Source organism: Buteo buteo, chromosome 2 (assembly GCF_964188355.1).
Source record: "Buteo buteo chromosome 2, bButBut1.hap1.1, whole genome shotgun sequence".
Classification (NCBI taxonomy): domain Eukaryota; kingdom Metazoa; phylum Chordata; class Aves; order Accipitriformes; family Accipitridae; genus Buteo; species Buteo buteo.
The window spans coordinates 5833062-5848031 of NC_134172.1; the positions used below are offsets into that span (position 1 = coordinate 5833062).

General features: G+C 44.7%; 1 protein-coding gene across 2 annotated transcripts in view; it reads right to left on the reverse strand.

Annotated features, from left to right (window-relative positions):
- Positions 1-14970, reverse strand: part of PLCD1 (phospholipase C delta 1) — a 57231-nt gene that overhangs the window by 11257 nt on the left and 31004 nt on the right. For both annotated transcript variants that reach the window (XM_075044523.1, XM_075044514.1), the window contains exons 5-8: positions 10721-10949; positions 9388-9589; positions 7481-7625; positions 6273-6422 (exon numbers count right to left, since the gene is read on the reverse strand). In XM_075044523.1, the coding sequence (XP_074900624.1) occupies positions 6273-6422; positions 7481-7625; positions 9388-9589; positions 10721-10949 (726 nt within the window). The remainder of the gene's footprint in view (positions 1-6272; positions 6423-7480; positions 7626-9387; positions 9590-10720; positions 10950-14970) is intronic.

Genomic DNA, 14970 nt, shown 5'->3' on the forward strand with positions numbered 1-14970 from the left:
AACCCCTCAATCCACGTAGCATGTTCCCCTTTCTCAGTGACACCCTATATTTGCCCCTTCCACAACAGCAAAAGCAACAAACCCCACCATTCTCAAATGACAGGACTGTGGAAAACCAAGGATCTTTTATAAAGCAACACAGGCATTTTCAAAGAACACAATTCCCCCTTTGTGGGTGCAAGCAAATTGCATCACGTCTTTACAGAGACCAGCCCAACTCCTCACCACCCGGCTAAGCTGTGGATGAAGCTTGGTTTGAGCTGAAATTTGACACTGGCACCCGATGCAGCAGCCAGAAGCGTTTTTCTTCAGCTACCACAAATGATCTGTTTACATTGGGGCACTTTCCTCGCCACTCAAAAGCAAGGCAGCTGAAGGAATGTACCAGTTACTGGGAATAACAGGCCCAAAGGAGCAGTCAGAGCACAGCAGTATCCTCCTCCCCATCCTCAGACCATATCCCTCATCCTCCCAGCCCCTCAGCCTTCTTCCAGGCAGAGCTGTGACCTGCTTCTTCACACCCATAGGTGGGACATGAATGGGCTCATCTTCAGAGTCTCACTTCAGTCTGCTGCTCACATGTCTCTGCCCACCCTCCTGCCTCAACATCCAGCTCTTCACTGTTCTTCCACAACACTCACTGGCAGCAGGTGAAATCCAGTTCTGTGTGAGTTTTTAGACTCCAGTTGACACTTCAAATGGACAAGCCTGGAGGGATTGCACTGGGGACAGTGAGGAGGGGCTTGGAGAAGCCCCTCTTGTCCTTCACAGGCTGCAGATAGCAACCTGCTATATAATATATTATCTGCCTCTGCTTTCTAACATCCCATAAGAAACGTTACCACCTTATCTCACAGCTCAACAGTAGAGAACCAGGGATAAGGGATTTGGGGCAGATTGCTTGATTCTTAATTACCAGTAGGGCTACTAACCCTTTTTAAGATTCTCCAGTTCAGGACAGCCTGTCCAGCAACTGGGAGGTGTTATTTCTGGCACAAACCCATCCTACATGGCTGAATATCATCAGCAGTGAAGTCACAGCAACATGGCCTCCACCTTGTCTCTTCATCACACCCCATAGCAAGGCTGCCAGCAGTGGGTCCTCAGTGCCTCTGTTATCCTGTCTAGACTGTGGTTATGCCGGGAAACCTTGGATATGCTGCAGATGCTCCCCATGGGCACAAGGACACTGGTCAGCCCAGACTGTGTTGTACAAGACTCTCCATAGGGCAGTTATGGTGGTCCCTTTTGGCCTTGAAATCTACCAGGCTGGCTCCCTTCTGGAGTCCTGTTGCATTGGAGAGGTTTAGTATCTCCCTATGCAGGTAACTTCCATCGTGCCTACAAGGGAGAGCAGCCCATGTGCCACCCAACTCCACAGGAGACGCATTAGCTTATTGGTCCACAATGAGGGGTGAGAGTCACCCCAAAACAAGAGCATTTTCATCTCCATTTGCTGCAGAAAGTGCTATTTTATTGTAGCATTGCACTGAATCCACCCTGCAGAAGCTGCCAGTCCCAAACATTGTCTTCCTTCATTTAACATTGGTGCTAGGAAGCAAAGCCCTAAATTTGAGTGCTTATCTTCTTTAACAAGGTTTTAAATAAGCTGGTACACACAGACAAAAACACACAAATGCACTTGTTCCATCTCTCTTGGTTCCCCTTCATGTGATATTAAGTATTTCTAGCCTGAGGCGAAAGACACTCAGCTCATCAGTTCTGCTCTGTTGAGCAGATCCCTTGTCTGAGGAAGAAGCATTAGCTGAAATACTCAATAAATATTCTCCAAGTAGACCATAAAGCTATTCCAACTGCCTGTGGCAAGCCCAAGGCTGAATACAAGTTAAGAAAAGGCTACAAGGACACACTGGACTACTGAGAACATATAGTGGAGTGGCTGCTGGAATACCTGCAACTCTTTCCCTTCCTCACGTGCCCTGTAAATGGCATTGCCTTAGTTCTCCACAAGTGGAGCTCCCCTGCTTTCCCACCTTTCCCACTTTTCCCACTGCATGCTGAACAAGCTCAGCTCTGCAAATGAAATAGTTCTGACACATGGCTTTTCTTCCTTTAGGAGTCTGTGAATTGGGACATGGCAACCATCTTAAATGAAAGCACTGCTGATGTTATCAGAAGGAGCAAAGCTGCAAAGAGCAGAGGATTTTAAAAGATGTGCATACACATGTTTATCTTACCTGAACCTTTTCTGCCCCTAATAGCAACCTGAAAGCCATGGCAAGGTCTGATTTCCAGTTTTCATCTCAGTGAGAGTGGAAGATTTGTAAAGCAATCCACCTCATCAAACTTTCTGTGCCTTCGACACCTCCTTTAGAGTCAACAGAGAGAACTAAACACTCCCAGGGTGTGATTCTTCTTGTCTATTTAGACAAACACTTACGAGGAGGTGGACCACACCTCCAACTCCCCTGATTGTATTAATTATTTCTCAAATGGACCCCTAAGTGAAGTGCTCATGTACATGGATATAGAGGGTCTGAGCACTGCCACCTTACATCCTGCTCTCAGGTTGAAGATATCCATCTCCCCAGATTTCTGAGAATCTGTGAGGAATAATGTGTTCACATTCATGAGGAGATGTGCAGACCAGCTGCACTAATTGATATCACATCTCCATCTGTATATGGCTTTCAGCCTAGTTGTAAACTGAAGTGTTGCAGGGTTTAGCAATGAGTGGCACCAGAGGACGAAGCAAGTCTCCAGAAAAGGGGAAGAAACACATTATCAAAGGAGGTTTTGAAGGATTTGAGGGAAACTCAGCTCAACAACTTCAGCCAAGAAGATGCACTGCAGACAAGACTGACACAAGCTGGGCTAACATTGGAGAAACACACAGACGTGCAGTTAGGCAGAAGGCAGAAGGACTTGAAGCCACATTCACGTTAAGTATACGGTGCAAAAGTAATCCTCCTGGGCAGACGGTTCCTGAGGGTCACCCACCAAGACAGGTCTGTTAAGCCCAAAGCCACTGTCATTGTAAACAAGGAAGTCCAGGAACAAAAAGTTGGAGGGGTTTCAGATATGCCTAATAGGCTGAATAGTTGCATGCAATGTTGGCAGCTGTTTTAGTCTCATTCCAGGGCTGGGGTTTTGCAGCATTTCTAGCTGGGATGCAGGGACGGGGGAAGGAGCCCTGGCAGACCCCTGTGCAGATAGAGATGGGGCAGAAAGGCCTGTAACAAGCAATCAGCAGCAGAGACTGGATCAGCTCTTCCCTACAACCCTGGCACTGCCTGAAGCTTTTATGTGGCTTTTGGCCTTTCATCCTACAGGCCTTTAATTTACTATTGGGACCCAAAGACAGCAGCTTGAGGGAGATATTTAGATGCTCTGTGTAGCCCAACACTGTTCCTGAATGGAGCCTAATAAATCAGATGCCTGCCCAGGGCTGAGGTATGAATCATTAGCATGAATTCAAACTGTGTCGATCTTCCTTTAATTACTGACATTTCCCTGCTAACACAATCTGCAGCAATGCTTCGCCTGCTTTTATTTACAGCCTTTCAGCCCTCTTCCCAGTGACAGATCCTACCCTTTTTCTAATATAAAAAATACTACATTGTCCCAGGCTTCCCCATTTCAGCTTCACAAGGAATTGGATAATCCAAGAGGTTTCTGGTTTGGTTTTCTTTTCTTTAATGTTTCAGCTTCAATGAATTTTCCACCAAAAAAATCAGCAGTTCAGCCCTTTGTACTATCCTAGTTCACGTGGCAGGAAGGCAGAGGAAAAGTACCACACAAAAAAGGATAGGTTTTGCTACATTGGCAATTTTTCTCCCTTTAAACTAAATGGATCAGTCCCTCCAATGGAGCATATCAGCCCAAATCCATCCACTAAGGTAGATCTGGGCTGTTTTGTTCCAGCTGGGGCCATGTGTCCATCTGTGCAGGATGTTAGCAGCAGGTTAGATGAGCACAGGAATGGGGAAACCATCTTTGGGAAGCTGGGGTCATTCCCTTACACACACATCACACATTTCTTTCCCTGGTGTTTCTCCTTTCTTTCTTCTTATCATTCCCCTGGTCACAAGGCAGTGTTTTGAAAAGCCATCAGCAGCTTTCCTGATCCTGCACTGGGGATAAATAGCAAGCCAGGAGGTGACACTGAAGACTTCGATTTTTCCAACTCAGTAACAGCCTGCAGAGACCTGCCTTCATGCTGTGCGTATCCTCACCCAGGGAGAGTCACTTCTTAAATGGAGGCACCTTGTCTGTGCCAGTGCAAAGGTCCTGCTGAAGCAGCAGCATTAAAAATTATTATCCATCCTAATTTATTGCACTAGTGTCTAGGGTCCAACCCAGATCAGCTTCCCTCTGTGCTAGGCATTGTATCAAGCGAGGCATGACACTCCCAAACGAAAGGGGAAAGTCAGAAAGGGAAAAGAGAAAAAGGCAGAGGGAGAACAAATATAGAAGATATTTTGGGTGGATCGTTTTCCTCTCCTTTCTCCCCTGCTGACTGCCAGCTTTATCCCACCCACAAACTCCTTCCAGCTCTGGCTAGGCATGCTCATCCAATTTTTGGCAAATGATTTCTTTAGCAAAGAAATGCAGTTTAAAGGGAACTGCAGCTATCCACACAGAACTCTGTTTCTGCAAAGTACTTAAGAGAAAAGAAAGAAAAACACAAACCCAACGGGTGGAAACAGATGAATGTTCCATTTTGGCTTCTGTTTTAGAAACAATTTTTTTTTTTTTCATACCAAGATTCCATTTCCAATTTTTTCTGATTGTCAGCTAATGATTTTATAGTTGTGATCCACTGTTGAGGACTGTATATCTCCTTCCCCCTGCAGGGTCCAAGCTCAGCTCCCAGCTTCATGGCTGCCCTGATTCATGGGAATCAAAGGGGCATCTCTGTGCAGCCACCTGCCTCCCTTTGTCCTCCATAGACCTCTCCATCCCCACCACACCAGGCCATTCTCAGTGGGAGGACACTTCGTGCTTGATACAGTTTTAGGCTACCTGTACCGGTTTTCCCCTTGAGTTTTGAGGGGCAAACAATCACAGTTGTCCTTCCAGCCCTCATCACTTCCTAATTAGCAATCTGGATTCCACAGTAGAGCACCAAGGCATTAAAGGAGGAAGGGAGCGTATGTTACATCCCTCAGCACAGAGAGCAAAACATCTCACCTACCATGAAATCAGGCAGTGTTCAGTCTTGCTGGATTAAAAACACAGAGACACCTTATAGTCACTCCTTGTGGTGCTAATCTTTCCTGCATGTGCAGCAACCTAACAGTGCTTCAGAGGATTAGCCTGAAGAACGTCATATTCAGCTTTGGGGTGTGGTGAGCAGACACAAGACAGACCCTCAGCATTCAACTCCTCCAGGACAAGCCAGAAAAGCAACCTCCTCATGGGATGAAGGACATTCCCTGGCCTTTGTAAATGGACCAGGAATGTCCTCAGTCCTGGAGTGATGTCTCCTCTGAGACCTTAGACAAAACAAGGAGCAATGGGGCATTTTGTGCTTGATGTGCACAGGCTACTTCTAGATACTCCTACTCCTCATTCCACCTGTCGTGGTTTAACCCCAGCCAGCAACTAAGCATGACTCACTCACTGCCCCCCCAATCAGTGGGATGGGGGAGAAAATCCGGAAAAGAAGTAAAACTCATGGGTTGAGATAAGAACGGTTAAATAGAACAGAAAAGAAGAAACTAATAATGATAATGATAACACTAATAAAATGACAACAGTAATAATAAAAGGATTGGAATGTACAAATGATGCACAGTGCAATTGCTCACCACCCACCAATCGACACCCAGTAAGTCCCTCAGCGGCAATCCCCCCCACCCCCCAGTCCCCCCAGTTTATATACTAGATGTGACGTCCCATGGTATGGAATACCCCTCTGGCCAGTTTGGGTCAGCTGTCCTGGCTGTGTCCCCTCCCAACTCCTTGTGTCCCTCCAGCTTTCTCGCTGGCTGGGCATCAGAAGCTGAAAAATCCTTGACTTTAGTCTAAACATTACTTAGCAACAACTGAAAACATCAGCGTTATCAACATTCTTCCCATACCTAACTCAAAAACATAGCACTGTACCAGCGACTAGGAAGACAATTAACTCTATCCCAGCTGAAACCAGGACACACCATTGCCCACAGACAATTTCTGTTCCTCAGTAAGTGCAGTTCCCACCAGTCCTCAAGACTATTGTCCACGGCTTGGCACCCAGCAAGAAGATAGACCTCTCCCTTGTCCTACCCTCAGAAGGCAGAAAGTGCTAGAGTGGCCTTGCTTACCTCTGGGGAGGGGAACTGGGATTTGTTTCCATCAACTGGGGCAACCAAGAGCATGTCCTGCAGGATCGTCGTCATGTGCTGAGCCATGACCTTCTGCTGGTCGACACTGCAGTGGTTCTCCAGGGAGATGATGACAGGGTATGGCGAGGTCTAGAACAAGAAAGCAACATACATCGTCAGTGAATTCTGCAATTTCACCAGTCTATAGCAATTGATATAAACCTCAGTGCTGTTTTCTCTGGAAATGAGTGTATCAACAACAGGGTCTAGTATTCTGCTAAAATGAGCATTTGTTAAAAAAGGACAAATTTAACTGTGCAGTAGCTACTCAGATGTCTGCTGATGCCTTCTAGAAATGATGATCCAATGGACAGGGCACCAGGCTGGGTCAAGATGCCTCCCACAGACTTGCTGGGGCACTTTGTTGAGGCTCCCTGTGCCTCCATTCTCCACTTGCACTGTGGGTCAGAGCACTTTCCTACCTCACAGGAAGGACTGGGAAGGGAGGCTTTGAAATCACTGGGTTTGCCTAAGTTCTTAGGTGGCATGAATCCTTCCTCCATTCATGCACAGGCCTGATCTGGTTCCCTGTGCCCCCCCAGTCATTTTGTGTGCCAAAGGCATTGGCATTTTCACTGCTTTATAGCCCCAAAGGAAACTTGGTACTAGCTCTCAAGTGCATTGAAGGAAAATAGCAGAAAGTCCAGTGAGCCTGGACAGACCCAAGGATTTTTAAAGGCTGCTGGCCCAGCACTGCCATACAAGAATCCAGACCTGCTCATTCCATTTAAAGCAGAATAGCAGTCCTTCGCATTAGTCCCTCCAAAATACATGCACGTGAGTTCCTCTAAACTGGGAACAGACCCTGAGACATCAAAGCCACACAAACCATGGGCTTGTTTGTATTTCCCACCAGGTGTGCTCAAGATATTGGGCATTATTTTCATGTAGTGGGGTCCAGGATGCAGCTGTGCTGGTATAGATTCAAACTCATCCTCAGACAGTGCTCTGCCCATCCAGCAACTCCCAGGAATGGATCTCTGCAGAAAGCAGAACATGTATGCCCAGACAGAAGGACATATCTTGTACCCATGAGAAATGCTAAGGTGAAGTCTTCATTGTTTATGGTCTCTGCTGGGAGGGCACAGACCTACTATCAGTATTGGATTGTGCAATATGAGAAATCTCAGAGGGTCGCTCGTCCTTACTTTGAAAGCATAGTTCTTGATGGCCTTAATGACATCGCTGAAGAGGATCTTGGATGTGAGAGTGTAGCCATGATAAATGATGGGCTCTGAGTTAGGGCCATCCCAGCAATCCAGTTCCACACAGCGGCAGCCTTTGGTGAGGGCTCTGGAAACAAAGAAGGGACCTGGTTGGGTTCTAATCCTTCTGCTCCATCTCAAAATGAGGGTGGATCAGGCACAGGTATTTGCCTGGGAAGGCTGATGGGAAGTTTAGGGTGCAAGGGAGAAAAGAGGAGCTTGGAAAAATGGGAAAGCAGATGGAGAAAGGATGGGATCAGGAGAGCTCAGGGTCAGCAAAGAGAGCTCAAGGTTGAGCAAGAGAAACACAGTGGGATCTGAGAAAGGAGGCAGTGAAAGTCCAAGGTAAGAATTATCCAGAGAAAAAGACATAGTGAGTGCCAGATGAGAAAGGACACTCATGACTGTGCCCCAAGTCTTTTCCCAAAGATGGTGAAGAGAAAATCAAGAGTGGCTGCATTGGAAGAAAGACAGTAAGACAGTCAGCCTTAGAAGCTAGGTCACAAAGCCTGGATGATGTGACTTCTTCATCTAGATCTGATAAGACATGAGAGATGAATCCTCAGAGCTGTCAGGCAGACAGCTGTGGGAACTCCAGCATAGCTGGGGAGACCAGTGAGGGCCAGTTTCCCAAACTGAGTCTACAGACTGAATTTCCACTTGAAACTCCTGCCTCTATATACCCATACTCTCATTTTAATTTACTTCCAAATGTAGGTTCCCCCTGTACAGACTTATCTGTCTAAGAGGTGATCTTGTCCCTCTTACAGTAACTCCCTATACATTTCAGATAACACAACTCCTTTAACTCTTTGCAATAAGAATCATGGGATTATTTTTCTTTTTACTACCAAAACATTCTGCAAGAGACATTCAAACAGCTACTGAAAAGCAACTTGTGCCAGATTTCACTCTCTACTCTTTTGAGATTGTGACTCTAGACAGCCACTGTTCACTGAGGATCAGATAAGTAATAAACAAAGACAGAATTGCAGTCATTGGCTTGCTTATAAGGAAACACTATCTCACTTGAAAAAAGTACAGGTCATAGCAGAAGTAATGTAAGGTGGTTGTGCAAGTTAGTAAAGGCCACTGCAAAGATCTGGCCATGACACATCAGACAGCAGTCGTTAAAGGCAGAAGTAGTCAATACCTCATGTTCTGTCCAGGGACGCTGTGGGAGTATCTGAGCTGCTAAAGAGGGACCAGACATAAGTGTCCTGATCACCCGCACTGCTTCATTAGCTTATGTCCCACCTCTTTTTTTGGACTGCTCTAACTAGGTCTCTCCAAAATAAACCCCAGCATGGTTCTAGGAATAGTCCATGCCAGGGGCTACTCCCAAAAGGCAGTACAGATCATAAACATCACAACAGTATGCATCATTTTGGCTCCTTCCAGTCCCCACACAGTCCTGCAGCTCTGTCCCAGAAATCTTTGCACCTTATAAGCTCCTTGCACTCTCTCATGCCATATTCTGGGGAATGCAATGTATCCCCTCAGCATCATGCTTTGAAAACACCATGCTAGAGGGCTGCAATCCAGCCTCTACATGACTGCAGATATTTTAAACTACTCCCAAATGTGGTAATTACACATCTTACAGTCAGGTGGACACCACATGGGGCCCAGCAGAAACCCAGGTCAAAGTGCCATGAAAAGTGGGGCATGGCCAACCTGGTTTAGAAACAGCTCACCCTGATGTGAACATGGGCCAGTCCACATTACCTGGTCTCGGGGCAGGAGATTGCTTCTTGGTCCTCTTGCATCTAGTGGTATAGATGCACCCCATGTCTTCTATAAGAAAGAGGTCAACCTCTCACACACATAAATACACACACATACATTACCTGATATAGGCTTCTGTGCTGCTTGGACCTGTGAGCTGGTCTTCCATAAGATACGTATTGTGTGAGGATGACACCAAGTAGTGACTGAGAGGTTGAGTCATGTCCTGGTACACTTTACGGTGGGAGGAGTTGAATATATTTCCATCATCAGACAGCAGGTACATCAGGAAACCATCTTTGGTCATGGCATTACCCCTCTTGGCTGCCAGATAAATAGACAGAAACCCCATACTGAAAATCGGACACCACCAGGTTGTGCCATCATCTTCACCATGATGCCTGCTGCTCTCCAGAGGATCTCAAAGGCAAAACATGCTCCCTAGGCATTCAGCTAATTAAGTAAAGATATTGATGCTGTTCAGACAATGACAGCTTCATCTGCCTGAAAATGCTTTTAAAACCCCTTCACAAGCATGGCTTTTTATGGCACTTACTGTCCTTGATAACACCTTAAAAGTGTCAAAGACAGCCCTTACCTCACCTGTCCCTAGAGATCTACAGTATAAAAATCTCCATTTGAGCACTTCAAGCTTCCTTCATGCCAATACAGAGAACTTGTCAGATGTCTAAACATAGCCAGATAAATCCTGTCTAGATTATCCAATGAATACATGATTTGCAAAGAGTAAATGCAAAATTACCCAACTTTGGGGAGAAATCGAGATCTCTCTGTATTGAGGGACTGAGCTAGATCTCAGTCTAATCCCCAAGTCTGACATCTGCAAAGCACTGTTTCTCTCCTGAAGATATACCAGGATAGTGTAAAAAAAGTCTATGATCCTGTGTCCGTTTCTTGAACATGTCCTTCAAGGTGCTCCAGACTGGAGATTCACTTGATTTCTGAGCAGAAAGAGTTCTGTGATTGCTCTCCTAAACAGTTGTCACCTTCTTGGCCCTCTACTCGTACATAGATCTCATCACCCGATGGCTTTTCAGGTGCCCACATTCAAAAACATCTGCCTCCATTCCTGCTTCTGGAGAACAGAAATATTGCTACATTCTTAACCTTGCACAGCCATGTGAGGTCTTGGCATTTGAATAAGCCGTCAGAACCTTTCCCTCAGGAATTTCATCACCCACTAGCCAACTCTATATAAACCCCTCTCCAACTGCTCAGCATACCCAAGCCAAAATTGAAGGGAACTATTTCCCAGGCTCTCCTGTACCCTCCTCTCCTAGTGCTGCTAATGTTCCTCTAGAAGACTGGTGTTTTAGAAGCAGCTGTGAAGAGAAAATGACACACATGGCTGCAGAAGAAAGCAGCAGCAAAGCAATTCATAGTTCATCAAGCAAGCAAGATTTTGAACCAAACCAGCCAGGGTTTCCAACCTACCTCTTTCATTTGGCTCATATCTCTGAATTAAGGCAGGGGCAGCAACAACAGCGTCTTCTTCTTGCTGTGTCTCATAGAGGAACCTCACCAGGTTCTGGCAGGACATGAACCCTTCTGCATCTGAGTATTTTTGGAAGATCTTGTCTATTTCCTTTCTCTCTGTCAGTATCTTGTAAAACTCCTCTATCTCATCATCCTCCAGAGCCTCTGTTTTGGACTTGTCACAGTGCTGTAAACGTAGAGGGGAGAAGGAGTGAAAACCTTCTTTCCTTCTGGCATATGCCAGCCGTAATCTGCACCAGGGCTACACAACGCAGAACACAAAATAATTGGAAATGGTTACTGGCCAGTGAATGAGAAGCACTTGGTCCATGACAATGGTTCTCATTGACAAGGCCAACAGTCATATAACAGTTACAATTATTATTATTTACTCATATTATCAGTGTGCCAAAAAGCACCAGGCATGGCCTTGAGTTTCACTGCACTGTGTACTGTGCGAACCATAAGTTAGAAGGACAGCTCAAGACAATCTAAGTACAAATCAAGGCTCAAGAGAAATGTAACTCTTGATCTCAAGTGGTGGAGGAATATAGGGAAACAATTAACTCAATGCATCTTAAACTACAGATAAAGACCATGGCCTAAAATCCAGTAAGTAAAGTGAAAAGGGCCTTCCCCTTGACCTTAATGGGTCTGAGCCCAGGCCTCAAGAGAGTGTCAAGGCTAGTAGTAGGGCTGGTTGGAAAGACGGCATCAAAACCAACTTTAAAAAAATCCTGCTAAACATGTGCACGTTTAGGTATGAAAAAATCCCTCTTTCCATGGAAATTTTCCGTTCTCATCCAAAACCTACCAAGTAACAATTTCAAATCAGATATCAGCTTCTCAAGGAGCTGCAATTCAAATTCTTCATGCCCCCATGTTCCTCTGTGGTTTGAACCTCTCTACTAGATAGCAGCTCTGACAGATCACCACAGTCAAGGACTTGTTTGAGTGTGAAAGATTAGGAGTTTAAGATATGCAAGTTAGTGTCTCCATGAAGGACAACAGCTATTCCAACATCAAATATTTCCAGTTTATTTAAAATATTCCTGGCTTCAATTTTTTATCAGACATTACAATTTTTCTGTGGCAAATCCTGATACTAATTTTGTGGTTTGTTCCTAGCAGAATTCTTCATGGGGACATGAACAACTCTTTTTCAGTCATCTCTGGGATGTAAACCTCTGCATTAAATGTGGGCTGAGCAAAACAAGCTGCAATGGAAAGCAAGAGCCTATCTCAGAGGAATCACTTACAGCAGGGAGCATTATACCACTTCCAAGTGTTTTTCCCTGCAAATTTCAGCCATCAACCCACTTCTAGTTAATGCCTTGTTATTATGATGATTGCCTCTTTCTCAATATCTCAAGCAAGCAAATAGACCGTTAACAGTGGTGTCCTAACCTCATACAGCCCACTCACATCTTATCTTTCAGGTAAGCCTGAAAAATGTCATTTTTGGCATGGACATCAAAACCCCTGCAGGATATGGCTTTCCTTACTTAGTCTTTGGCCTAAAACCTTTTCTTCTTCAGGCCTGAACTTGGAACAGAAAGTGTGCTCCAGGCCACTCAGAGGAGGTTATGGTGCATTATATTTCACCCTTGCTATGGACAAGTTGCTATCAGTTACTACGGCTTAGCCTACAGACAGTAACTTGTCAAATCAGAGGAATTAAATTGCTTTCCATCTTCAATTTCTTATGACAGATAGAGCTATTGTCCTGGGATTTATGATCAAAATGCATGTCTCAGTTTAACCAGTCATCATACTAATCTCAACCTAACTCTGCTAATGATCTCAGTGATGGCCACGGTGGCTTTGGCAGCGCCCCAGGCAAGATGATAATGAGGGACTTTCATCCCCTGAAAATCCTCCACTGGAGTCCTTCACTGTCTGTTTATGGTGCACATATAAAACCAAACAAAATTATTGTGTTACACAGCATTTCACAAACTGAACTGATAGCAAAAATTTCAACTTGTCCTGACTTCAGAATCTGCTGTGTAGAAGCTATGGGCTCATGTCAGGGATGGGACAACCTGTGAAATGCTCAGTACTACAGACACCTTCAAATTAGGTTTGAGCAGCCCAGGAACTGTCTTTTCCTTGCTGCCTTCCTTGTCTATGATCCTGTGCTGTGGCTTTAGCAGATCTCACAAGCTAAGCTGAGCATGATGCTTAGCAATTTTAAAAGGAATATAAAGAGGGAAACCAACTGGTAGAGACTGCAGGGATGCTGTGAATGACAGATGTTCTTTTCTTTAAGACATAACAGGGAAAATGACATGATATTACTTCTAGAAAACTGGCATTATAAGTGATGTGCCTTGGGAGTTTTGTTCATTAGTGGCCATTGAAGACTGTGATGGAAATAGGACAATAGCATTGGCATCATAGTCATATTCCAGGACAGAGCAGATGCACAGTATAAAAGCAAGCTCCTTCTGCTTGGCCTACAAGAGCTCCAAATTAGAAAGAGAATCTCAACCCAAAATACTGTGTTTTACCTCACTTGTATGGATCATGAACCGTGAGTCCTGAATGAACCTTGGCCTGTCAGAAAAAGTCAGAACCTTTCTGATGCACCAGAGTGAATATTCAGGTTGAAATGAAGTAAGCAATTAGAGAAGATTTGCAGTTTCTGGTTGCATTGCATATGTCTTACTTAGGTGTGTCTAAAACCTAGATGAGGACACAGAGTTATGTAATGAAAAGCAAGAATAATGTGAGAACATGCCCTGTAGCTCTCTCTTAAATCCTTGATGACCCTTCCTTCCTGTGATTAAATGAAGAAAAACTCACTAAGACAGAAAAGATCACCCTTTTAATATGCTGTAATGTCTCTCAGTCCATCTAAGTTTAGGCAATATGTAAACTGAAAATGTAATTGCTTTAGGACCAAGACAGACTCTTCCTGGAGGCAATTCAGCCCACAAGAGATCTGAATTAACCTCTGAAAAGCCTCTCTTTCCAGTGGCTATACAGGAAACTTATAACAATTACATGCCTAATGAGGGTACTTCAACTAACTGCTTGCATTTAGATGGGTTGAATCAAGGTTTAGTAATTACTTGGAGTCCTTAAGCAAAAAGAGAATTGAACTTCATCAAGTTTCCACTCCTAGAGATCCCTTGTAACTACTGCAATACCAAAAGAGGCTCTTTGAATGAAGAGGAGACTGCGCCTCTTAAAAAAAAAAGGGTGTCTTTTCAGATTCTTGATGTTTGAAGATGTAGGGAGTGATTCATCTGACATATGTGAGATGTATCCTTTAGGATGAGGTGAATCGCACCCCTGCCTCCATTACTGGCTTGACCTACACAGACTGCAAAGGAAGTTTAAGTGTTGGTGACTACTTCCAATGTAGATGTCTGCACTGGAGACATCTAACACAATCAGAGGAATCCTAGCCTTATTGTTATTTTTCCAGGGTTTTCCTGAGCAGGGAATAAAGCATGGGATATGCTAGCCAGAGCAGGCAGTACATCTGGAAGACTTTGCAAGCTGAAATTCTTTAAGATCTGCTGATGACCTTCCCCCAATTCTTGCAGAGGTACCAGAGACAGAGAGACCTCCCTAAAGCAAGGATTAGGAAACTCGTTCCTCCTTTGGGGGAAGGTCCTAGTGAGATCTTGCCAACCTTCCCTGCTATCTGCTTACAGGAAGGAGCAGGAGAACTACTGCCTGGTGCCCAACACCACCCACACATTTACCGCTGATCAGAAAAAGCATTTCTGAAATTGCACACCCATGAATTCAAATCCTCCTTCAGACAGGATGGAAGTTTGGAAATTATCCAGATGTTTTATCTCACCTCAGCAGGAAGGCTTCTTTAGAGAGAAAGAGAAAGCTTAACAACTGAGAAATTTTCATCCCTTTCTTATCTTCTGATAGGCTCAGCCAGCAAGCTGAATCATGAAAATTTAGAAGTTTATGTCCCTGACCAGATTAAATATGCCTTGGGCTATTAAATCAACCAGACTGGTCCAGGCTTGGGTGCAATGTTACGTATTTATCATGAATCTGTTTTTTTTTTCCTAATTTGCACTTTCTTTTTGTTTACACCTGTCATTTGGCACCCTCCTACTCTGAGAAGGTGAGGATCTGGGTCCATAATTGTAACCAAACCAATTTCAGCCAGACTTAGGCATTGACCTGTGGTTGTGGCACACAGAACTCCTGAAACATCTGGGACTCAAAGT